This window comes from Schistocerca piceifrons, chromosome 10 (assembly GCF_021461385.2).
Source record: "Schistocerca piceifrons isolate TAMUIC-IGC-003096 chromosome 10, iqSchPice1.1, whole genome shotgun sequence".
In the NCBI taxonomy this organism is placed as follows: domain Eukaryota; kingdom Metazoa; phylum Arthropoda; class Insecta; order Orthoptera; family Acrididae; genus Schistocerca; species Schistocerca piceifrons.
In genome coordinates, this window is record NC_060147.1 from 50,345,798 (window position 1) to 50,372,712 (window position 26,915).

At 45.8% G+C, this 26,915-nt stretch overlaps 1 protein-coding gene across 1 annotated transcript in view; it reads right to left on the bottom strand.

The window, feature by feature from the left end:
- Window positions 1-26,915, bottom strand: part of LOC124718682 (membrane-associated transporter protein) — a 152,300-nt gene that overhangs the window by 112,152 nt on the left and 13,233 nt on the right. The window contains exons 2-3 of the mRNA XM_047244306.1: window positions 23,969-24,231; window positions 20,153-20,494 (exon numbers count right to left, since the gene is read on the bottom strand). Coding sequence (XP_047100262.1) covers window positions 20,153-20,494; window positions 23,969-24,231 — 605 coding nt within the window. The remainder of the gene's footprint in view (window positions 1-20,152; window positions 20,495-23,968; window positions 24,232-26,915) is intronic.

Below are 26,915 nucleotides of genomic sequence, written 5' to 3' on the forward strand. Positions count from 1 at the left end.
CCATCTTTATTTTAGTTTTTTCCTATGATCTAAAAATGTTCTCTTTTTTTACTATTCGCCATACGAGTCTTAGAACGTTTAATTATGTTACTATGTATTTATTTTGTGTAAGAGAAAATGAAAAAGCAGCGATGGAGTTCAAGATGTAAAAGATGAAAAGATGGGGGCGGGGCAAAAACGAAGAAAAAGAGGTGAGGAGGGCTAGATGAAATGAAAGGGGGGGTGGGGGGAGAGAGAGATGGAGTAAGAGAGAGTTGGGTTTTGGAAAGGAAAACTTTATTCCATTATTTGAGGTTTGAAATTATTTTACATAGTGTGTGGTGTCGAATATTTGGTCATCGAGTAAATGTTCACTTTGTGTACATCGAAGTTTCCTTGCAAAGGATGTTTACGATGTTCACACCTTTTTATGCTGTCCTTGGCCTATCGTATTCCTGTTCAAGGTGATCTACAAATGTTGAATAGTTTCTACCATATTTCGTTCTTTTCTTTCCTTTTTTTTTTTACTGTCATTTCAGCCTCCAGTGCCCCTATGGGCGGGTGTGTCAGAGGTACAGTCAACTCGCTTGGGAGCTTGGGAGGTAACGGACTAATTGTGGCGCCCAGAAAATTTTCTAAGTTGGCGTGGCCGCACAGGACAAGACATTTTCATTGATTTTGAAACCTTTAGAGATGAGAAACAAACTGGAAATTTTTAGATATACGAGGGATGTGACCTCTTGCACTGTTTGTTAAAAACTATAATAATAAAATGTAAAACGAAAACACAAAAGCACACATTTAAAAACATTTAAAACTAGATGCCGAAACAATGACATTTAAAAGAGGCACTCTGCTTCCACTAAGAACCGTAACGACCTGCCCTGGGATAGGAAGCCTGTTGTTGAAGTGGGAAAGGTTGACCTGTGAGCAAGGTAAGCATGTGATGAAGGGATGGTAGGGATGAAGGACTGACGCATAGCAGCAATGGGGTGGGAGTGGCTGTTGGCTATGGCGGCTCGTAGGTATGCATTCTGGGTATTCATAAATTTTTAAATTGAGATAAATATGAGCGTGTGAAATTAACATCTGCTGTGCAACAGTTATCTTTGTCACCGTATATATATAACTTCGACCACAATCGATAATAGCAATAGTAGTAATAATAATATTCATAACTCGTCTGAAAAAATGAATAATTGCTTTTGTGGAATTTCGTTGTTTTGTACATAATTAAGTACAGTTTATGGCAAGAACAAATAACGTTTAAGTTTTCACTATTCTTCATTTCGCATTTTTGTGTAAATGGGAGTCTTCGAGCTTTTTTATTTTTTCGGACAAATGCACAAGATTCCTAGCAGATCTATTAGTTAACGAACTACCTTCAGGGCTGAAAATCAAGCATTGTTACGTTCCACCCGCAGAACAAGACACGCTTATTATACACTTCGCTGTTAAATGTTCGGTAGCAGTCACGCTTATTTGATATCGTCACTTCCTCAGACAATGGATCTGGTCTGAGAGGCCCTAGTTCCTTTGCGGCTAACTTCTCCTCGTAATTTTCTTTTCTGTTGGCATGTAACACAGATTTAACAAAGGTGATTTTGACTCAGAACAGGCTCAAGTGGTTCTGAGCACTATGCGACTTAACTTCTGAAGTCATCAGTCGCCTAGAAGTTAGAACTAATTAAACCTAACTAACCTAAGGACATCACACACATCCATGCCCGAGGCAAGATTCGAACCTGCGACCGCTGCGGTCGCGCGATTCCAGATTGTAGCGCCTAGAACCGCTCGGCCACTGCGGCCGGTGTAACATTTAATAAACACATGAAGAAGACTAGAGAAAAAATTCGACATGTTGGTAAGTTCCAAGATGTAGATGCAAGCGATAGAATTAGCGCCGTGAGGGACTAAAAGTTTTGCTACAAAGTGTTAGAGTCGATCAAATACACTCCTGGAAATTGAAATAAGAACACCGTGAATTCATTGTCCCAGGAAGGGGAAACTTTATTGACACATTCCTGGGGTCAGATACATCACATGATCACACTGACAGAACCACAGGCACATAGACACAGGCAACAGAGCATGCACAATGTCGGCACTAGTACAGTGTATATCCACCTTTCGCAGCAATGCAGGATGCTATTCTCCCATGGAGACGATCGTAGAGATGCTGGATGTAGTCCTGTGGAACGGCTTGCCATGCCATTTCCACCTGGCGCCTCAGTTGGACCAGCGTTCGTGCTGGACGTGCAGACCGCGTGAGACGACGCTTCATCCAGTCCCAAACATGCTCAATGGGGGACAGATCCGGAGATCTTGCTGGCCAGGGTAGTTGACTTACACCTTCTAGAGCACGTTGGGTGGCACGGGATACATGCGGACGTGCATTGTCCTGTTGGAACAGCAAGTTCCCTTGCCGGTCTAGGAATGGTAGAACGATGGGTTCGATGACGGTTTGTATGTACCGTGCACTATTCAGTGTCCCCTCGACGATCACCAGTGGTGTACGGCCAGTGTAGGAGATCGCTCCCCACACCATGATGCCGGGTGTTGGCCCTGTGTGCCTCGGTCGTATGCAGTCCTGATTGTGGCGCTCACCTGCACGGCGCCAAACACGCATACGACCATCATTGGCACCAAGGCAGAAGCGACTCTCATCGCTGAAGACGACACGTCTCCATTCGTCCCTCCATTCACGCCTGTCGCGACACCACTGGAGGCGGGCTGCACGATGTTGGGGCGTGAGCGGAAGACGGCCTAACGGTGTGCGGGACCGTAGCCCAGCTTCATGGAGACGGTTGCGAATGGTCCTCGCCGATACCCCAGGAGCAACAGTGTCCCTAATTTGCTGGGAAGTGGCGGTGCGGTCCCCTACGGCACTGCGTAGGATCCTACGGTCTTGGCGTGCATCCGTGCGTCGCTGCGGTCCGGTCCCAGGTCGACGGGCACGTGCACCTTCCGCCGACCACTGGCGACAACATCGATGTACTGTGGAGACCTCACGCCCCACGTGTTGAGCAATTCGGCGGTACGTCCACCCGGCCTCCCGCATGCCCACTATACGCCCTCGCTCAAAGTCCGTCAACTGCACATACGGTTCACGTCCACGCTGTCGCGGCATGCTACCAGTGTTAAAGACTGCGATGGAGCTCCGTATGCCACGGCAAACTGGCTGACACTGACGGCGGCGGTGCACAAATGCTGCGCAGCTATCGCCATTCGACGGCCAACACCGCGGTTCCTGGTGTGTCCGCTGTGCCGTGCGTGTGATCATTGCTTGTACAGCCCTCTCGCAGTGTCCGGAGCAAGTATGGTGGGTCTGACACACCGGTGTCAATGTGTTCTTTTTTCCATTTCCAGGAGTGTATGTTAAGCACTTGCTAAGAACTCTGCTTACGATCTAAATATCGGACACGCTCGTAAGTGACGAAACCGGTTTACGCTAAGGCCGTCTATTTCCATAATGCCGCTCCCTAGGTTGTTACCCACTTAAAAAAACATTAAATTGCCACCTATTATACGAGCTCGACACGGCACCTTAGGAACAGGTATACGGTGCTGCTCATGCTTCAGCCTCATCTGGTTGAGCAAAACATAGGTAACGCACCAGAGATGCCGACTGTAAGGCTTGTGCACGCACCGCCGACTTTATAACTTGCAGTTTAGATACGGTTCAACAGCTAGTGCTACGTACTCCGAGACGCCGTACGTTTCGTGGTGGAGACTACGAGGTACTAGTAGTTGTCATTTCCCTTCCGCTTCCACTCGCAAATAGAGCTATGGAAAAACGACTCTCTATAAGCCTCAGTATCAGCCCTAATTTCTCGTACACTATTGAGCCAAGGAAAAAATTACTGTTTTGATGAGCGCGCCGCAGCGCGTAGTGTGAAGCAGTCACTCTCCGTTTCTGGCGGTGGCGCCGCTGTGGGAAAGGGGAAAGGTTGCCTGCTCACGTGCATTTAAGGGACGCTATGAGCTCGCCAGGCGAGGATACGCATCCTCTACACCTCCCGTAAACTCGATCCTCCTCACCCGCTTGTCTCGCCCATCCTCTCCCACCCCCGTCCGCTGCCGCGCCTGTATTCCCACGTCCCATCTGCTCTCCATCTCTCCACCCTCCTTACCCTCTCCCAAGGTGGCTTCCGCCGGCTCCCCCTCCCTGATGATGTCCTCCTCCCCTCCATCTACCCCTCCTACCAACTTTGATCCTCCCTTCCTCTTCCTGTGTTTGTTCCTTTGGGCACCCTCCCACCCTTCTCTCCCCCTTCCCTCCCTCCTCCATTTCTCCCCACCCCTCCCCCAGGCTTCCCCTCCCCCGTCCCTCTACTCCTCCTCCCATCTCCAGTGGCATTGGCTTGTTCTCCCCTCTCCCCCCCCTCACCCTTCTTCCCCTCTTCCCCTCTTGGCGGACTCGCAGACATTCGTGGGCCGGAGATCATCGCCATCCGTGTCTCGTGTGTACCGTCGTGTTTTGTGTTCCGTGTTCACCGTCACGCTCAATCGTTCATGTGTACCATCAAGGCATGAGTGTTTGTGCATCGTGTCAACAGTTTGCAGTGTGGATTGTCATCGAGTGTGAACGGCTTCATGTTTTTTATCTTCATGTGTCTACTGTTTTTTTCCCCACCGATAGTTCCAACTCGTGTGTCTTCTCTGTTTTACCATTGTAATATCTTGGGCTGAAAAGCGGCGTAATGTGCTGCTGCGAGCCTACCTGTTGTTATACGGGTATTAAAATCACAATAAAGAAAAAAAAACTCGTCAGGCGGTCAGTCTGGGTCAGTCTTTCGTCACCATCTTGCTAGTCTGTCTCTCGTCCGCATTTGTTAGGCAGTTAATGTCTGTCGTTCGGAGTGTTAGTGTGTCTCCCGTTCGGATCAACCCGTAAAGCCGGCAAAATGAGAGTCTTTCCACTCCGCCAGTAAGAGAACTCAGCGAGTGGTCGCCTGGTCGGGGCTTAGTTCCTGCATCCGAGTCTGCGCGTTAGGCCGCCAGTGTGCTCGAGTTTGCTCAGGAAATGGTCATTGGCGGTTGGATCGATCGGTTGGATGGTCGCGCACGAGATGACTTGTCCCTCTTGAGCGTCGGCGCATGTGAGGTCGCAACATGAGTCCAGTGGGCCGCGGCGTATAGCGAGGGGGTAGTGACTTCGCGGTCGACACGAGAGCAACAGGAGTCAACCCACGACATCGGTCTGGCCGGTGCGAGCTGCGACGCCGTGGTGTAACTGGCTCTCCGAGCGCTTCTGGGCCCCTTCAGTTACCATCTTGTGGAGCTCGGCTCGGTTCTTTCCTGGTGCAGGGCTGTCGTTTAGCCAGTGGGCGTGTTTCCTCTGCATGGTTGGGTCCGAGCCAGTATTTCCGCCGTCGTGTGTCTGGAAGTGAGTGGGAGACGCACCAGCTGTGCAGTCGCGACGGAGCAGCGGGCAGTCGGTCGGTTGGTGCGGACCAGGGAAGACGGGAGATTGGCGCACCTTCCTGCGTCCGTTGAAGCGGCTGGCAGCGGACGGTTCGGGAGAGCGATTTGGGGGTGTTGCGCCAGGTCTTCTCTAGAAATCGCAGTTTATTAGAAGTTAAGTGATTGGTGATATGCTGTGTGATTTACTCTTCTACATCTACATCTACATCTACATGATTACTCTGCAATTCACATTTAAGTGCTTGGCAGAGGGTTCATCGAACCACAATCATACTATCTCTCTACCATTCCACTCCCGGGAAAAACGAACACCTAAACCTTTCTGTTCGAGCTCTGATTTCTCTTATTTTATTTTGGCGATCATTCCTACTTATGTAGGTTGGGCTCAACAAAGTATTTTCGCATTCGGAAGAGAAAGTTGGTGACTGAAATTTCGTTAATAGATCTCGCCGCGACGAAAAACGTCTTTGCTTTAATGACTTCCATCCCAAATCGCGTATCATATCTGCCACACTCTCTCCCCTATTACGTGATAATACAAAACGAGCTGCCCTTTTTTGTACCCTTTCGATGTCCTCCGTCAATCCCACCTGGTTAGGATCCCACACCGCGCGGCAATATTCTAACAAACGAGTGTAGTGTAAGCTGTCTGTTTAGTGGACTTGTTGCATCTTCTCCAATGAAACGCAACCTTTGGCTCGCCTTCCCCTCGATATTATCAATGTGATCTTTCCAACTGAAGTGATTTTAACACCCAGGTACTTAGTTGAATTGACAGCCTTGAGAATTTTACTATTTATCGAGTAATCGAATTCCAAAGGATTTCTTTTGGAACTCGTGTGGATCACCTCACACTTTTCGTTATTTAGCGTCACCTGCCACTTGCCACACCATACAGCAATCTTTTCTAAATCGCTTTGCAACTGAAACTGGTCTTCGGATGACCTTACTAGACGGTAAATTACAGCATCATCTGCGAACAACCTAAGAGAACTGCTCAGATTGTCACCCAGGTCATTTATATAGATCAGGAACAGCAGAGGTCCCAGGACGCTTCCCTGGGGAACACCTGATATCATTTCAGTTTCACTCGATGATTTGCCGTCTATTACTACGAACTGCGACCTTCCTGACAGGAAATCATGAATCCAGTAGCACAACTGAGACGGTACCCCATAGGCCCACAGCTTGATTAGAAGTCCCTTGTGAGGAACGGTGCCAAAAGCTTTCCGGAAATCTAGAAATACGGAATCAACTGGCTCTCGTCCGCATCTGTTAGGCAGTTAGTGTCTTTCATTCGGACTGTTAGTATGTCTCTCGTTCGGATCAACCTTTAAAGCCGGCAAAATGAGAGTCTTTCCACTCCGCCAGTAAGAGAACTCAGCGAGTGGTCGCCCGGTCGGGGCTTAGCTCCTGCATCTGAGTCTGCGCGTTAGGCCGCCAGTCTGCTCGACTTTGCTCGGGCAACGGTCATTGGCGGTTGGATCGATCGGTTGGTCGGTCGCGCACTGACACACAAGATGACTTGTCCCTCTTGAGCGTCGGCGCATGTGAGGTCGCCACGTGAGTCCAGTGGGCCGCGCCGTATAGCGAGCGGTAGTGGCTTCGCGGTCGACACGAGAGCAACAGGAGTCAACCCACGACATCGGTCTGGCCGGTGTGAGCTGCGACGCCGTGGTGTAACTGGTTCTCCGAGCGCTTCTGGGCCCCTTCAGTTACCATCTTGTGGGGCTCGGCTCGGTTCTTTCCTGGTGCAGGGATGTCGTTTAGCCAGTGGGCGTGTTTCCTCTGCATGGTTGGGTCCGAGCCAGTATTTCCGCCGTCGTGTGTCTGGAAGTGAGTCGGAGGCGCACCAGCAGTGCAGTCGCGACGGAGCAGCAGCCACGGACGGAGTAGCGGGCAGTCGGTCGGTTGTTGTGGACCAGAAAAGACGGGAGATCGGCGCGCCTTCCAGCGTCCGTTGAAGCGGCTGGCAGCGGACGGTTCGGGAGAGCGATTTGTGGGTGCTGCGCCAGGTCGTCTCGAGAAACCGTAGTTTATTAGAAGTTAAGTGACTGGTGATATGTTGTGTGATTTACTCTTCTTAAATTTTACTTGTTTTCTTGGTCAGTCTCTCGTCCCCAGCTTGCTCGTCTGTCTCTCGTCCGCATTTGTTAGGCAGTTAGTGTCTACACCTACATCTACATCCATACTCCGCAAGCCATCTGACGGTGTGTGGCGGAGGGTACCTTGAGTACCTCTATCGGTTCTCCCTTCTATTCTAGTCTCGTATTGTTCCTGGAAATAAGGATTGTCGGTATGTCCCTGTGTGGATTCTAATCTCTCTGATTTTATCCTCATGCTCTCTTCGCGAGATATACGTTGGAGGGAGCAATATACTGCTTGACTCTTCGGTGAAGGTATGTTCTCGAAACTTTAACAAAAGCCCGTACCGAGCTACTGAGCGTCTCTCCTGCAGAGTCTTCCACTGGAGTTTATCTATCATCTCCGTAAAGCTTTCGCGATTACTAAATGATCCTGTAACGAAGCGCGCTGCTCTCCGTTGGATCTTCTCTATCTCTTCTATCAACCCTACCTGGTACGGATCCCACATCGGTGAGCATTATTCAAGCAGTGGGCGAACAAGTGTACTGTAACCTACTTACTGTGTTTCCGAGTTGCATTTCCTTAGGATTCTGCCAATGAATCTCAGTCTGGCATCCGCTTTACCGACAATCAACTTTATATGATCATTCCATTTTAAATCACTCCTAATGCGTACTCCCAGATAATTTATGGAATTAACTGCTTCCAGTTGCTGACCTCCTATTTTGTAGCTAAATGATGAGGGATCTTTCTTTCAATGTATTCGCAGCACATTACACTTGTATACATTGAGATTCAATTGCCATTCCCTGCACCATGCGTCAATTCGCTGCAGATCCTCCTGCATTTCAGTACAATTTTCCATTGTTACAACCTCTCAATATACCACAGCATCATCCGCAAACAGCCTAAGTGAACTTCCGATGTCATCCAAAAGGTCATTTATGTATATTATGAATAGCAACGGTCCTACGAAACTCCCCTGCGGCACACCTGAAATCACTCTTACTTCGGAAGACTTCTCTCCATTGAGAATGACATGCAGCGTTCTTTTATCTAGGAACTCTTCAATCCAATCACACAATTGGTCTGATAGTCCATATGCTCTTACTTTGTTCATTAAACGACTGTGGGGAACTGTATCAAACGCCTTGCGGAAGTCAAGAAACACAGCATCTACCTGGGAACCCGTGTCTATGGCCCTCTGAGTCTCGTGAACGAACAGCGCGAGCTGGGTTTCACACGACCGTCTTTTTCGAAACCCATGCTGATTCCTACAGAGTAGATTTCTAGTCTCCAGAAAAGTCATTATACTCGAACATAATACGTGTTCCAAAATTCTGCAACTGATCGACGTTAGAGATATAGGTCTGTAGTTCTGTACATCCGTCCCATCTTGAAAACGGGGATGACCTGTGCCCTTTTCCAATCCTTTGGAACGCTACGCTTTTCTAGAGACCTACGGTACACCGCTGCAAGAAGGGGGGGCAAGTTCCTTCGCGTACTCTGCGTAAAATCGAACTGGTATCCCATCAGGTCCAGCGGCCTTTCCTCTTTTGAGCGATTTTAATTGTTTCTCTATCCCTCTGTCGTCTATTTCGATATCTACCATTTTGTCATCTGTGCGACAATCTAGAGAGGGACCTACAGTGCAGTCTTCCTCTGTGAAACAGCTTTGGAAAAAAGACATTTAGTATTTCGGCCTTTAGTCTGTGATCCTCTGTTTCAGTACCATTTTGGTCACAGAGTGTCTGGACATTTTGTTTTGATCAACCTACCGCTTTGACATAAGACCAAAATTTCTTAGGATTTTCTGCCAAGTCAGTACACAGAACTTTACTTTCGAATTCATTGAACGCCTCTCGCATAGCCCTCCTCACACTACATTTCGCTTCGCGTAATTTTTGTTTGTCTACAAGGCTTTCGCTATGTTTATGTTTGCTGTGAAGTTCCCTTTGCTTCCGCAGCAGTTTTCTAACTCGGTTGCTGTACCACGGTGGCACTTTTCCATCTCTTACGATCTTGCTTGGCACATACTCATCTAACGCATATTGTACGATGGTTTTGAACTTTGTCCACTGATCCTCAACACTATCTATACTTGAGACAAAACTTTTGTGTTGAGCCGTCAGGTACTCTGTAATCCGCTTTTTGTCACTTTTGCTAAACAGTCGTCCAGAGCTTTCTGTGTCATGTTTGTCGGATTCGGCGTGTTAACTAATTTATTGCTTGGAGTGTAACGGCCTAATTCCTGAAATATGTTTTGATCTTGCCTATCGTCTAGAGAGGTGCTATATGTGTACTATAGAGCATGTTAACTCTTTTGGCCAACCTTGTATAATTTTATATAAGATTGCATTTCATGGGCTTTTATGTAAATGGTCATTTTAGGATGTAAAGTTGCCACTCTTCCACCGTAAGACTTTTCTTAGAAGTAAAATAAAGTTTCACCTTCGGTGGCAAGTTAATCTTTTAATTTTAGTGTTTTGTACCACTTCCATCCCTCCTACGGGGTGCATAGTTTGTGCGCTTGTGTGAATTGTTAAAACTTTTAGTTTAAAGTAATCTGGTGTGTTGCAGATTTGCACCAGTGTAGTCTTTCGGAGGTTGTTGTGAGCGGTCGTGACTACGGCCGTGTCAAAAGGGAGCGGCAAGGTTCTCAGCCCGAAAGCTCATACACTCGAAAATTTCTTTGTGCTTCTGAATAAACTGTGACTTGATATATAGAGGGTGCTTTCTGATTACAATTTTATATCTGTTTCTTTTAAAAAATGCTTTAGGCACCATTAAAGTGAATAAATTACCATTTGTTAAAAAGAATTTGGTTATGATTTCATCAGTTACTCCGTGGCAACTACTTCCACGCTTCCATAGTGTGATTAAATGTGTTAATGTTCTTGATGAATCGCTAGTAAATAAAATAAGTTCTTGAGAATATTCTTTGAAAATAAATCCACGGTTCACCTATCTTAGTGGTCAGTCCAAAAACTGGTTCTATAAATTTTCTCAGGAGTGGTCGTCAAAAAGAACGCCGTCTTTCCTCAACGGATTTCCATTTGAGCCCACAAAGCATCTCTGTAGTATTTGCGTGCTGATCGAACCTAGCGATAACAAATCTGGCAGACTGCCTTTGAATTGCTGCGATGTCCTCCTTTAATCCGAGCTGGTGGGGATCCCAAACCCTTGAACAGTACTCAAGAATGGGTCACATTGGTTTATTACACTTTCCCTAAATTCTCCCAATAAAACGGCAGTCGAGCATTCCCCTTCCCTACACCCGTACTACGGGGTGGAGCAGAGGAAACGCACGTTTTCTCACTATTGAATGACTGGTACACGGTTTGATAAAAATAATAAAAACAAGCATTATGTGATAGATTTATAATGCAGTTTTGAAATTTACGTACTTTAATTAGGTTCGAAAAATAATGTCTTGGAGATGACGTCTTTCCTGCTGGATCCTCTCCCAAAAGTTACGCATGGCTCTCTCCAACACTTCATTCGGCACGGCTTCAATTTCCTGACGAATGGAATTCTTTGGTCATCGATTGTGCGAGGCTTGTTCATGTAGACTTTTGATTTTAAGTATCCCCACAAAAAGAAGTCGCATATCGAAAAATGTGGTGAGCGAGGGGGCCAGTAAACGTCACCATATTTCGAAATAACATGTCCTGGGAACATTTGTCAAACCACTTCCACGAATGTTCTCGCCGTGTGAGCTGGGGCACCGTCCTGCTGAAACCATATTGCTCTCTCATGTTCACCTGACGCCTTTCAAGTTCTGGACGAAGCAAGTTGTTTAACATTTTAACGTAGCGCACTGATGTCACAGTAACTGCAATTCCTTCCTCTCCAAAAAAATAGGGTCCAACAACCCCCATCTTTGAAATGCAGCACCACACTGTTACTTTTAAACTGTGGAGAGGTCTTTGGTGTAGTCCATGTGGGTTGTCTGGCGCCCAATACGGACAATTATGAACATTGACGTAATCGTCTACATGGAAATGTGCTTCATCACTCATGGAGTCTGTAGCATCTGCATCTTCTGTAAAACTTCGTCCATTACGCGACTAAACTCACTGCGCTGCACAAAATCACCTTCACCAAGCTGCTGGACGATCATTATCTTGTACGGGTGAAACTTAAGATCATCATGCAAGATGCGGTGAAGCGAATGACGTGACGTACCCAGCGCTATAGCCCTGTCGTCTGGCCGATCGTTTCGGACTAACAATAACTGCCGTTCTCACTCGGTCTACATTTTCCGGAGTACGAACTCAACGAGGAAGACCAGATGGTCTCTTTTTCATCACAGATCCAGTACTTCTAAACGCTGCAACCCATCGAAGTACATTATTTCGATCAGGGACTGGACCTCGACGTCCAACTCTAAAATTTTGACGGAAAAGACGTTGCACTGTGAATACGGAATCATTGTTTCTTAAGTACTGCTTGACAATGAACACGCGATGCTCTACGTTCCAACGCTCCATAGCGACTCAAGCTGCATTGTTTGGGCAGTCTGCCGACATTCATTCAAGGTCAATAACCCCTCTCGTCGCTGCGTACTAGCAGCTCAAAAAACATGTGTATCCTCTGCTCCACCCTGCATAAGAAACTACAGACTATAAGAAGCTCATTATTATTTAAGTAATGTTTTCGTAACATTTTATCATTTTTATTACTATATTGCAAAGCCAGACTAAAAATATTCCTGAAAACCTTCTTCTTCTTCTGCCTCTTAGTCATCATCGTTGCCCTCTTCATACGAGGTGCGATAATGAAATAATGAGACTGATTTTCTTTGCAAGATGTGGCAACCCTGCAGGCTTGCGTAGGCACAGTATCTTTGACTTTGGTCTATAAGCTGCTTCTAGCCCAAGCGGCGCATCGATGCAACTGCTCAGTCGTGAGTTGTGCTGTAATAAGTTAACACGTGTTTGTGTCTCTTGTCACAGAAATGGAACTGCATAATATTGCGCAACGGTATGCCATTTCTTTTTGATTTAAATTGGGTGAAAACGTGACGACAACTTACTGTAAGCTTCAGAAGGCTTTTGGAGAAGAACTTATGTCAAGAGCTCAAGTTTTTCGTTGGCATAATATGTTTAGTGAAGGCAGAACGAATTTTGAAGACCGCAGTGGACGACCATCAACCTCACGGCTTCTTTGATTCCAAGGGAATTGTTAATAAAGAGTGGGTGCCTCCTGGACAAACAGTTAACCAATATTACTACAAAGAAATTGTAGAAAGACTTCGTAAAAGAGTTCTTCGTGTCTGTGCCAAGATTGCTGATAATTGGATTCTGGATCACGATAATGCGCCATCCCATACTGCTCTGTCAGTACAGCAATTTTTAACCTCAAAACAAATTTCAGTACTACCACAGCCACCTTATTCACCAGATATCGCTCTGTGCGACTTTTTTCTATTTCCGAAAGTCAAAACGGGACACCATTTTCAAACAAGATGTTTAAAAAGCTGTGATGAGGGTCTTTGAGGCTATTACAGAAGATAAGTTCCAGATCAATGGCAGAAGCGCTGGGAAAAGTGTGTGAAATCAGAAGGGAACTACTTTGAGGGAGACAACACTAAACTTGACTAAAGCGGTAAGCAACATTCTTTTTCACATCAGTCTCATTACATTATTGTCGCACCTCGTATGTCAGATGGTCTTCACCGAGAGCGTTACTCATGGCGAACTTCTTTAAAGATTTAATAATAATGTGTTTCCCCACTCCAGACCAAGACTGTTTCATTTGCTGACACACTTGTTTGATTGTAAATCGTTTTAAAGCTCCCTGCGTCGTGAATTCATGTTTGGTGTCATCTATCACCCATTTTTTCCATTCCCCTCTCCTATACACTTTAAATGTTCATTTATCGAGACACCAAGAGGTTGCAATTACACGTGAGTCCTCCCAGAACAACAAACAGCAAACTCTGTATGACCCTGTCTCAGTTTCTCTTTCACAGAATTTCTCAAATGGCAACTAAACTGGCCTAGCACAAGAAGAGAACTCACCTTCAATAAAGCACCTTTCCTTCTCTCCCACAAACTGTTAACCCATAACTTCATATCAGCGTCATCCGTGCAACCCCTGCCATGTACGTGAACAACAACAGCTGGCGACTTTTCAGAAGGATTTGGCATTGTTTTGCGCTTGAAAACGACCACTGGGTTAAATTTACTGTCGCCTGCACGACATGAAAGGACAACAGTGTTAGCGCATTTTTTATGTCCACTTTTTTTTACAGTTACAGTATTTAGCACCTTTTATGGCAACAGCTCTATTATTCGACACATCAAATGTCAGAGGAGATTCGTCATTACTCGCTATTTGGCTTAGTTCCACACTGGCTTCCTTTCGGTGTTGAATAATAAAGCGATGGAAAGATAATATTTTCTCTTTGTACTCTTGAGGAATTTTCTGAGATTTTTCGTTTTGGTCCGCATGCCAGTCCATGATGTTTCATAAGCCTGTAGCACCAGCAAACTCCACCCTTAAAGTCTATTAAGTTCCACTGTAGCGCTAGCTTACGAGTGTGTGTTTAATTCATTTTCATAATTTTCATATTAATTCCGACGCCATTTTTATGGTGTCCTTGACTCCATTACAGTACTTCATCTTCAAGTTTTCGACATTTTACATTGACTCCTCTATTTGCAAATGTAATCTTCTGCAATTCTCTCACTTCTTCTTCACTAGCCTGCCAATTGCGAATGGTTTTTCTCTGTTGACGGAGAGCCGAAATGGCGTTCAGCTGCTCGGTTTCCATCTTGTTTTACATCTACTACTTTCAATTTATAGCTCGCATCGTATGAATACTTTTTTTCCATTGCGAAACTAGCTACTAACAAAAAAGTTGTACTGTTACCCATAATACAAATACTTTGAAGTTCATTGGCACCATGCCATCATAGGCTAGACAGTATTCTGAGCTTGTGATGGCAGTGTTGAAGGGACAAAGTGTTAGCGAGCTTGTGAAACCCCACAACTCGCGTTCGTCTAGTCAGTGCACCGCTGCTGCCTGTTGAATCCATTGTTGCCAGATAGCGGTATCGAATACGTGCCCATTTTAAAGACTGGCGGGAATTTTAAATAAAAAACTGGACATTTTTACATTAGTTTCGAGTATAAGACGCACCTGAATTATGAAGACTATTTTTCGAAGAAAAGAAAGTCTCTAAGCTGGTCGTAGGTTGTGTTCCAAAAATGAATAGCACAGAGACAGAGGTGATGACACTTTCTGCATGACCTAACGATCGCCGGCCGGTGTGGCCGAGCGGTTCTAGGCGCGTCAGTCTGGAACCGCACGACCGCTACGGTCGCAGGTTCGAATCCTGCCTCGGGCATGGATGTGTGTGATGTCCTTAGGATAGTTAGGTTTAAGTAGTTCTAAGTTCTAGGGGACTGATGACCTTCGCTGTTAAGTCCCATAGTGCTCAGAGCCATTTCAACCATTTTTTCAACCTAACCATCATTTTGCAGGACAATGCTCAAGCACGTACAGTGCAAGCTCTTACTGATTTGTTTTACTGATGGGGCTGCTAAGAGCTATACCACCTACTCCACTCCCATGACTTAAGCCCTCGTGAGTTCAACTCGATTTCTAAACTGAAGGAAACACTTCGCGGCACTCGCTCCAGAACTGCTACACAATCGTCGGGCAATAGACCGCGCCGCTCGAACTGTCAACACAAAAGACACTGCTAAGGGTATCCTACGAGTTCCACATCACTGGCAACCGGTTACACACAATGCTGGTGACTACTTTGAAGGTCAGTAAAACTTTGAAACACGTATCTGTTTCGTACGAGCCGTAAATAAAAAGTTGCCACTATTCAAGTTCCAACCCTCGTACATACGTACATTAATCCTTGTTCCATAGATAATGAATACGACATTTCGTAACGATGTGGAACGAGTTACTTTAACATAAGTGTTCTTTACACAAAATAATTAATTAACTAATTAATTTTTTACAGTAACTACTTCATATCCAGGAATTCATCTGTTGAGTAGAAGGAGTTGTCATTCAGAAATTCTTTTAATTTGCTTTTAAATGTTGGTTCTCTGTCTGTCAAACTTTTAATACTATTTGGCAAATGACCAAAGATTTTTGTGGCAGCATAATTCACCCCTTTCTGCGCCAAAGTGAGATTTAATACAGAATAATGGAGATCATCTTTCTTCTAGTGTTGTAGTTATGTACTTCCTGTTATTTTTGAATAGGGATGGGTTATTAATGACAAATTTCATAAGTGAATATATGTATTGCGAAGGTGCTGTGAATATCCTGAGTTCCTTAAATAAATGTCTGCAAGGTTACACGCTTTTGTGCAATGAATACTTTCTCTCTTAATAACGAATTGCCCCAAAATATGATGCCATATGAAAGCAGTGAATGAAAATAGATATAGTAGGCTAATTTACTGATATAACCAAAGTTTGCAATAACCCCAATAGCATTAGTAGCTGAACTTAATCATTTTAGCAGATCATCGGTGTGTTCCTTACAATTCAATTTCTCGTCAGTCCCCACACCCAGAAATTTTGAGTATTCTGCTTTAGCAACAGACTTCTGTTCATAGTCTATACTTATCAATGGTGTTACGCCATTTACTGTACAGAATTGTATAAACTGTATTTTCTCAAAATTTTGTGAAAGATCCAACAACAGATTAGACAGCGAAGGCGACTATGCACAAATTAAATCCTGTGGTTTGGACACCAAAAATGACTTTAAGTACTAAAGTCCAATTATACAGGGTGTTACAAAAGGGTACGGCCAAACTTTCAGGAAACATTCCTCACACACAAATAAAGAAAAGATGTTATGTGGACATGTGCCCGGATATGCTTAATTTCCATGTTAGAGCTCATTTTTGTTTCTTCCACATACGCTCAATGGAGCGCGTTATCACGATTTCATACGGGGTACTCTACCTGTACTGCTAGAACATGTGCCTTTATAAGTACCACACAAAATGTGGTTCATGCACGATGGAGCTCCTGCACATTTCAGTCGAAGTGTTCGTACGCTTCTCAACAGCCCGCATCTCGTGGTCGTGCGGTAGCGTTCTCGCTTCCCACGCCCGGGTTCCCGGGGTCGATTCCCGGCGGGTCAGGGATTTTCTCTGCCTCGTGATGGCTGGGTGTTGTGTGATGTCCTTAGGTTAGTTAGGTTTAAGTAGTTCTAAGTTCTAGGGGACTGATGACCATAGATGTTAAGTCCCATACTGCTCAGAGTCATTTGAACCATTTTAGAGCTTCTCAACAACAGATTCGGTGACCGATGGATTGCAGAGGCGGACCAATTCCATGGGCTCCACGCTCTCCTGACCTCAACCCTCTTGACTTTCATTTATGGGGGCATTTGAAAGCTCTTGTCTACGCAACCCCGGTACCAAATGTAGAGACTCTTCGTGCTCGTATTGTGGACGGCTGTGATACAATACGCCATTCTCCAGGGCTGCATCAGCGCATCAGGGATTCCATCCGACGGAGGGTGGATGCATGTGTCCTCGCTAACGGAGGACATTTTGAACAATTCCTGTAACAAAGTGTTTGAAGTCACGCTGGTACGTTCTGCTGCTGTGTGTTTCCATTCCATGATTAATGTGATTTGAAGAGAAGTAATAAAATGAGCTCTAACATGGAAAGTAAGCGTTTCCGGACACATGTCCACATAACATATTTTCTTTCTTTGTGTGTGAGGAATGTTTCCTGAAAGTTTGGCCGTACCTTTTTGTAACATCCTGTATAAATCCACAGTCAGCAGTTTGGTCCCTTAGGAATTCACACACTGCGACGTAACGCGCTCTTTCACACATCGACGGCTGTTCTACAACATAAATTTTCCACCTACCTCGATACTGCTGCAGATCTGCACACGTAACTCCTGACTGCAGCTACTTAAGACATCTCAGAAAATCAGTGTTGAAGAAACTGAGATTTCATAACTACACGTCGCCGGAGGCCGCTATAAATACAGAAAGCTGAAAACAGTCTTGTGAACTCTAAAGAATAAATCGGCTAAGGGTATGTGTTCCAATCATTAAAGTTCCTGTTCATAGTCCTCGCCACACTCAGCCAGAACTTTTCCTATTCAGTTCTGAATTCATTTACGAGAGTAACACAGTCAATAAACTGGTATTTACTTTTGCACTCGGCATTCGGTGGTTGTCTTTAAATAAAGTTTTTGCTCGCCATAAATACTCAGTAAAAAAAAATTCACTTAGTACTGCAACGCTTTTTGTTCAAAGTTTAAACACTCGGTTTTCTCCAGAACAAAATACACTACTGGCCATTAAAATTGCTACACCACGAAGATGACGTGCTACATACGGGAAAATTTAACCGACAGGAAGAAGATGCTGTGATGTGCGAATGATTGGCTTTTCAGAGCATTCACACAAGGAGGCGACACCTACAACGTGCTGACATGGGGAAAGTTTCCAACCGATTTCTCATACACAAACATCAGTTGACCGGCGTTGCCTGGTGAAACGTTGTTGTGATGCCTTGAGTTAGGAGGAGAAATGCGTACCATCACGTTTCCGACTTTGATAAAGGTCGGATTGTAGCCTATCGCGATTGCAGTTTATCGTATCGCGACATTACTGCTCGCGTTGGTCGAGATCCAACGACTGTTAGCAGAATATGGAGCCGCTGGGTTCAGGAGGGTAATACGGAACGCCGTGCTGGATCCCAACAGCCTCGTATCACTAGCAGTCGAGAGGACAGACATCTTATCCGCATGGCTGTAACGGATCGTGCACCAACGTCTCGATCCCTGAGTCAACAGATGAGGACGTTTGCAAGACAACAACCATCTGCACAAACAGTTCGACGACGTTTGCAGCAGCATGGAATATCAGCTCGGAGACCACGGCTGCGGTTCCCGTTGACGCTGCATCGCAGACAGGAGCGCCTGCGATGGTGTACTCAACGATGAACCTGGGTGCACGATTGGCAAAACGTCATTTTTTCGGACGAATCCAGGTTCTGTTTACAGCATCATGATGGTCGCATCTGTGTTGGGCGACATCGCGGTGAACGCACATTGGAATCGTGTATTCATCATCGCCATACTGGCGTATCACCCGGCGTCATGGTATGGGGTGCCATTGGTTACACGTCTCTGTCACCTCCTGTTCGCACTGACGGCACTTTGAACAGTGGACGTTACATTTCAGATGTGTTACGACCCGTGGCTCTACCCTCATTCGATCCCTGCGAAACCCCACATTTCAGCAGGATAATGCACGACCGCATGTTGCAGGTCCTGTACGGGACTTTCTGGATACAGAATATGTTCGACTGCTGCCCTGGCCAGCACATTCTCCAGATCTCTCACCAACTGAAAACGTCTGGTCAATGGTGGCCGAGCAACTGGCTCGTCACAATACGCCAGTCACTACTCTTGATGAACTGTGGTATCGTGTTGAAGCTGCATGGGCATCTGTACCTGCACACGCCATCCAAGCTCTGTTCGACTCAATTCCCAGGCGTATCAAGGCCGTTATTACGCCCAGAGGTTGTTGTTCTGGGTACTTATTTCTCAGGATCTATGCACCCAAATTGCGTGAAAATGTAATCACATGTCAGTTCCAGTACAATATATTTGTCCAATGAATACGCGTTTATCATCTGCATTTCTTCTTGGTGTAGCAATTTTAATGGCCAGTAGTGTATATCTCGACTCTTAAAATTTCACAAATAGTTAATTGTAAACACCAGCTACCTTTATCACTGTACCGAAACACGGAAGTCACAATATCACTTCATTTTACACATAATGTGTTCGAACACTTTCAGCATGACCGGCTCCTTCGAAAGCTAGTCCACCACTTCCTTCTTCTCTCTCTACCTCCACAAGCACCTCTATCTCCTGCGTGACGTGGCAAACCGTCTCACTTCTTATTGGCTGTACAGAATTACGGCCAATCAGGACTGACTTTTCTTTTTTTCTTTTTGTAACTTCCAAATTATGACAGTTATTGGCTTCAGATCTTGACAGATTGTTCCTTTATACAGCAGAAGGTTATATACCTAATATGAAGTTCCTCGGGCTATTTCTAGTTCAGTTATTAATTTTTATAGTTCCAGAGAATGTAACTACTCTGTAAGCGTTTCTGGCCGACCGCTTCAAGGCGCTACAGTCTGGAACCGTGCGACTACTACGGTCGCAGGTTCGAATCCTGCCTCGGGCATGGATGTGTGTGATGTCCTTAGGTTAGTTAGGTTTAAGTAGTTCTGAGTTCTAGGGGACTGATGACCTCAGAAGTTAAGTCCCATAGTGCTCGGAGCCATTTGAATTTTGTAAGCACCTCTCCGCTACTTTCACACGCTGCAGTCACGCCATATGGTCATGACGCACGTGTGCAGGACACAGCTCACGCGCTGCAGATCGTATAAGATTCTGACTGCTTACACTGGAGCCCACATACATTCATACAAGAAAGCTTTAATAGACACATTGGCGATCGCGCCCTAGCTGCGACGCCACAACACATTTGAACAAATGGATCACTTGACAGGAGCGCACGAGTTTCCCAATTTGACTGTGTAAGCAATGAGGAGATATGAGAACGCTGTCCTGCACCACACAGTACTGATTTAGACACTTGGGCCAGAGTAGACTGGAAGGTACCTGGTACAGTGACGTCCAGCAGGTAGGCCCTGGCAGGGCTCTGACAGGCATCGGCGTCGAAGTCGAGCAAGACGGTGCCCAGGATGGTGAAGACGACGCCCCAGGGGTGGCTGGACTGCGGCTTGCGTGACACCACCGACGACTCATTGGCCAGCGCCGCGGGACTCTCCGTGGTGGAGAGTCCGGGCCCCAGGCTGGCGTTGGTAAGCTGCCACTCTGAGGGGGTCACCACCTCCAGTGGGGGAGTCGCGTTCAGCGCTCCAGGGGGGCTGGGTGACGGTGCGGGCCGGGGGTCGCCCAGCGCGTACCCGATGTCTGCCCCGTTGGGCACCAGGATCAGCCCTGTAGGAGTACAACATACCACATCACAAACTCGTAATGGCAGAAAGCAATGGTGAACCTCTGTCAAGGATGACACTGTTTCTACGTGGACTGAGACCCGTTTCATCAGCTGACTAATGTCAGTCTTAGATCATTTTCTAGTGATATTTATAAATAATCATACATATAACAACACAAATTACATAACAAACCAAAGGTTTCTGTTGGAACCCCACAGTATATACTAGCCACAGTCCCACCACCGACAACACTGTGACCATAACCACCACAACCACTGTCTGTGGTTGTGTCTGCTGGTACAGCAACGAGAGTGGACGGATGGAGGGGGTAATCGCCAACATATATAGGACACCGACCTCACTTGTATTTTTTAGAGTACGATTCCATTTGCGAACCGAGCGTACTTGTCTCGATTACATGACTGTTGCCTATCTGTATACAATTCCTGAAACAGACTAGTGCAGGTTGCATAAAACGGATCGGTAGGGGTAGCTGAATCACCTGTAAACCAGTGTTGCACTCACTCGAATAAAGCTGTAATGATCAAATTTCCTCTAAGTACTCTACCTAATAAAATCCTACATTTCAGTGAAAGAACACTCAGCCATAGTTGTATCTGGCTCTTCGAAAAGCGTGCCAGGTGGAGTGCTTTCGCTTTGCGTCTAGTGTTTGCGGTGGCACTTTCGGTTTGGCGCGCTGTTTGGATTGCTACCGCCACCTGGCGTGACGATCGAGGGGTACGTACTGGGCTGGGACTGAGAGAGGTGTTGGCCGCCCCCCCCCCCCCCCCCCTGATGTTGGGGGTCGTCAACTGATGGCCACGTGCCTTGGCTTGTCAGGGGCTGAGTCTGCCTTACCCGCATGCACGTGGCTTATGAAGCTTAGAGGCAGTGGTGCAGGAGATCAGCGTGTCGGGCCGTATGTCTTCTTATCGGCCGTTGAAACCACTGGCAGCAGTTGGGCCTGACGAGGATTTGGAAGGGTGTGTTCCCAGCGCTGTAGTGGAGTGTGAGAAGTTACTGTTTTTATGCAACAGAAGTTCTAGTGAAGTGAATGAGTTTCTTCACCAGTGGTTTTGTTGAGGTCTTCCCACCACAGTTTTCGTTTGCCTGTCTGCTGGAATGTGGTAATTGCTTCTTGGTCGGGCCGCTTCATTCACACCTCGATTGGGTGATTTAGGGTCAATTTCGCATGTCTCTGTGGTTTGGAGTCTGTGCAGTTACCGCCCTTGCTACATCTTCTGGTTTTGGGTAACTCGGGGAGGTGGTGGCTTGTAATGGAAGTTTTGGGGCTGATCTGCTGTGGCCCTGTAGACCACCAGTAACTATTCTGACTGTTGTGATTTGGGCCCCTTTACACGTGTCACACCCTCACTGTGCTAGGAAAAAATTTTTTGGGAACTGCCTTTAATGTGAAGGTTTGTGTGCTGGCTTATTCACATTTATCCTGTAACAACTGACAGGCGTAATGTAGGTTATTTAACTGGCGAGAGACAACTATTTTAGCTTTAGTACAAACTAACTATTTAAAGGTGTTTTTTTAAGGAATTTTTCTCTTATAACAAGTTTAGAATCTTATTATTGGGAAGTTGTTAACGTCATACCTTGCAGTATCCTTTACATAGAGAAAATTTGTCAGCTATTTAAAAGAGTTTTTTTAATTGTTGTCTTATATATATGTATGTCAAATTATAATCTTACTATTGGGAAATTGTTAACGTCATACCTGCAATCTCCTTTTCATAAAGAAAATTTGTCAGCTATTCGAAATTGTTTTTGAAATTTTTTTTTAAATGCCAGACTTATAAATTTATTATTGAGAGAGCCTTTAAAATAAAAAGATAACCTTAGCAGTGTGTGTTATTTCACCAGCAGCTCCTGGTCCCTACTTCCACGATAAGGTTTTTGGAATAACATGTGTACTTGAGTTGTTGTTTGTGAACCGCCCTTTAATTAATGGTTCGAGCACATCCAGTTTCTCTCATCTCTGAAGGCTGTAGTGAAATACACGGAAGTCTAAGTCAGCTGCTTCACCTTAACACTGTATCGAGGTAACTTCAAACTTAGCGATTTGCAAACAGCCATATCAGTGGGTCACTGCATATAAATCGGAATTCTGTTCATTTGACTCTCGAAGTGAGGTCAACAGAGCGGTGCAGGAAGAATGGACAGGAGAGATGGCAGCACTGCTCACGGCTCACACGCTCAGGATGGCCATTCTGCTTCCACTGTTGCACAGACCATGGTTATAAGTTTGCTCGCCAAGAAAGGAAAGAAATCGAGCGACATTCAGAAGAGACTCCAAATACTATTTGTTGTTGCTAATGTGAGTAAAGCCCGAGTTTTAAATTGGTCTAACAATTTCCAGAAGGGTCGTGATAAAGTGGAAAAATCAAAGCCATAATTAGTGTCCAGCGACTAGAGACACTGAAGACAATATTCGAACCACGTGTGAGTTCACTGAAGGTGACCGCCACATTACTGCTGCCAAGATTGCGTGACAGGTGGGGATAAGTGTCAGCGTGTCTGTACCATTTTATCGGGCTCATTTGGACACTGAAAAATGTCACATGGTGGTCTACATGTGTCCACAATAAGGAACCAAAAAGTGTGTGGAAAGACAGTTGTTGACAATCTCTTTGAAGAAGAAACAGCAGACGCTTTTCTGAAATGAAACGTGTGTCCATCACTAACGCCAGAGATGGAGATGGGGGAATGTTGGAAGAGGGAGCAGAAACTAAGACCCGTCTGTGAGGAAAGTTTGAGGAGTTAACAGAGGTATTACTGTGTACCTGCACGGGTCAAGGAAGGTGAATGTGCCCTACTACAGACTGTCAGCCGATGCCCAGACTGCTTGGTGCGACAACCTATGCCAGCAACCGATCTGCGGTGTCTTCCTCCTGCACAACACGTGGCTGCGTAGAGGAGATCCGACTTGTGTAAAGCTCACGAAGTGGCACAAGCAGACCATCCACCCTGACAGTGCAGGCTTGTTCTCGTGTGACCACCACAAGTCCAGACCACTGAAGAAGGCATTAGAAGGGGAACATTTCGAAGATAACACTGTGGACAAAGTACGCAGATGGCTACTGGGGCTGCCAATTTCTCTCTTCCATTAAGGAATCTGAAAGCTTATTATCCACTGGGCAAAATATACACTATATTTATGAAGATAGCAACTGTTCTCGAAAGAACAGATGCCATTGATGACCGTGCAGCTTCTCTAGAATAAATGATAATTAATTGAAACTCTCAGCTGCCGACAACAACAACAGAACAAATTTTGGGAGTGGGTAAAGACAGCGACCAGTGGGTAAGTGAGTGAGGGAGAGGGAGAGAGAGAGAGAGAGAGAGAGAGAGAGAGAGAGAGAGAGATGGACTGTGGACCACAACAACAACAAGAACTTTTGGGATTAGGTAAAGACAGCGACCAGTGAGTGAGTGGGTGGAGTAGAGGGACAGAGCGGATACTGACCGAGCAGGACGCCGGCGGCGAGCAGCGCGATGAAGGGTCTGCGGCGGCCCCAGGGCAGGCGGCAGCGGTCCGACAGCGACCCCAGCAGCGGCGTCACGAAGAAGCCGACCAGCGGGCTGAGCGCCCAGGCCAGCGTCATCAGGCGGTGTGCCACGCCGATCTGCAGCAGCGTCGGCGACACGAACGCCGTCTCGGCCGCGTACGAGAACTCGATGCCCGCCACCGCCGCCGACACGCGCACCAGCTCGCAGAACGTCTTGCGCCTGCAGGCAGAGGCATCGCAGCGTTAGTCGTCCCACCAAGCCCTCCAGACGGGCCGGCAAGAGACTCCCAGAAAGACCGAGATGCAAATGGTTGTACAGAAAACAAGCAGCAAGGCAGTGGACAAGCACAGCCAGAAACAGAAAGGAGTCACTACCTGCACTAAAGAGTAGGCAGGATTCGAAGCTTAACATTAGTCGAGAATTCTGGTAACTAATTTTGGTGCAAATTTGAATATTAATTTAAAGCATGAGGTAAAATGAAAATGAGCATACGGCATAGTACACCTGGAGGCTGAGGGAAGTTTGACCGCTGAGTGCAAGCCTTATTTCAGTTGACACCACATTGGGTGACTTGCGTGTCAGAGATGATGAAGAGGACAACAACATGACACTCAGTCCCAGGGTGGAGAAAATCTGTGACCCGGCCAGGAATCGAACCCGGGCCCACTTGCGTGGGAGGCGAGCACGTTACCGCCCAGCTAAGCAGGTGGACAAGCTATGAGGTGAAGGTGGCCGAGGTACGTGGAGTGGAAGATACGAGCCAGTAATCGTGATGGACTCCGCGAGCATTGATTGTGTGAAACTTGTATACAGGCTGTTTCTGTACGAGCGTGCAAAAATATAGCAGAACATAGAGGATGCTCCACTGAACACTTTGAGGTACGGAACCTGGGGTCGGAGGAGCCAGCTTAAGGATGTAGTAGGACCAAAACCACATTACTGCGAACTCTTTCATTCACTGCAAATACCATCAGTGACACAATGAATGTACCCGTTCTACTTTATCTTACAAAATGTGCTGAATCTGCCGGCCCCAAATCTCAGTGCAAGTGTGACAGCGGCAAATACGATTCTGATGCAGCCTGACAAATCTCCCTGGTGTCTTTCAAATCATGTGACAGGGAGCTACAATTGTGCCAACTAATTCCATCTCTGTATCCACTGGGGTCTTGCACACGAGTGACTTTAGATATCCCCACAGGAAATAGTCGAGGGGTTTCAGATATGGTGGCCTGGCAGGGCACGGAATAGGACCTCCCCTTCCAACCCAGCGACCATAAAATACAACTTTGGGACACTTGCAGACTTCCACACTGAAGTGAGACGGTCCACTGTCATGTCGTATCCACATCGTCCCGTGAACAGCGAAAGGTATGTTCTCCGACAACTCACATGAACTTGTATGAACCTCAGGTAGAGGTGGCTATGGCCAGGTAGAATATATAGCCCAATGAGATTATCACCTGCATATTCACAGGAAAACGTAGTTGATGGTGCGACTCTAGTACAGCGAGAGGGTTTTCCTCAACGCTCACGTGGCTTTTACTGCTGTTCAAAATACCATCATGATCAAATGAGACCTTGTCTGTAAACAGCACGACTTGGAGGAAGTCTGGTCGATGAATCCATTGATGGAGCAACCCCTAACACAATGCAATCCTTGATGGAAGTCAGTCACAAGCATTGTATAGACTCGCTGTGGGTGATAGGTGCAATTGTTGTTCGTGGAGTACTCGCCACACACTAGTACGTGTAGTGCCCATTTCACATGCAGTGGGGTCTGCTGCAATGCGTTCCAGCATCTCCTCTTCAAAATCGGATGTGCGAGTGGTCCTCATGTTGCCAGGTCCCTCGTTTCATCTTTCCAACCAATCAGTCTCCCACAATCCTCGATCGAGAGAAATAAACCCTCGTCATGACGGATGATGCCTGTTGGGTAATCGTTCTCTGTACAACCTTTCAGCAGTGAGAGCATTGCAACATGCATCCCCATACACATTGTGGATGTTAGTGAGTTCTGCGAAACTGTACCGGTGCTGCTCCATTGTACTTTACTGCACGTCTCTGAATGCCAATGAGTAATAAATGGGTCTGTCATGATTCATAACACGTTCTGTCAGGGGTTACCTTAGACACAGGTAAAGTACACATAACCTGCATCATGACTCCACAGTAACCAGTCTTGTCCTCCATATTTCCTTGCAGGAAATAGAGAATGTATACGTAAAGAAACAGCACAGTACCTGTAAACCTCTACATTTGTTAGTTGTAAATAAGCTGGAAAGCAGTAATGTTAGGCAAAGCAGTAGAAAAGTTTACATCCGTATCTCCTTACGGATGCTGGGTACTTTCCTGGCTCAATATTGTGTAAAAATCAACACCTATGTCTTTCAGGCACTGTTTGTAATGTATATGGTTTAGAGATTTTTTGTTGATATCAGGTAATGCAGCACACTTTCTAAACAAATCAGAGGTGTTTGGAATACTTTTGAACCTGCTTAGGGTTATTTAAAAAAACTACAAAGAAACTGATGCAATTTTTTTCCAAAATGCTTCTTCAAATTGAGGTACCATTTAATCCAATGTTATACATTTGAAGAAGACCAAATTTTTACCTGGTATACATGACATGATGGCTGAGGTACTGGACCAAATTAAATTCCATCTATTACGTATATCACAATGATAAAAAATATCACATCTCACATTTTAATTTTTATAATTTTTTTCGTAATAAAAATGGTATTTTTTCTATAATTTAGTTGATTCTGCAATAAAGCTTAGGTCTACTACATAAGTATGGGCTATTGCAAGTTACAGAAAAAAATTAGAGCAATGCTTTATAAACTTAGGAAATACTTGTACCTAAATTCTGAAAAATACAACTTGCGGGAAATTGCGAA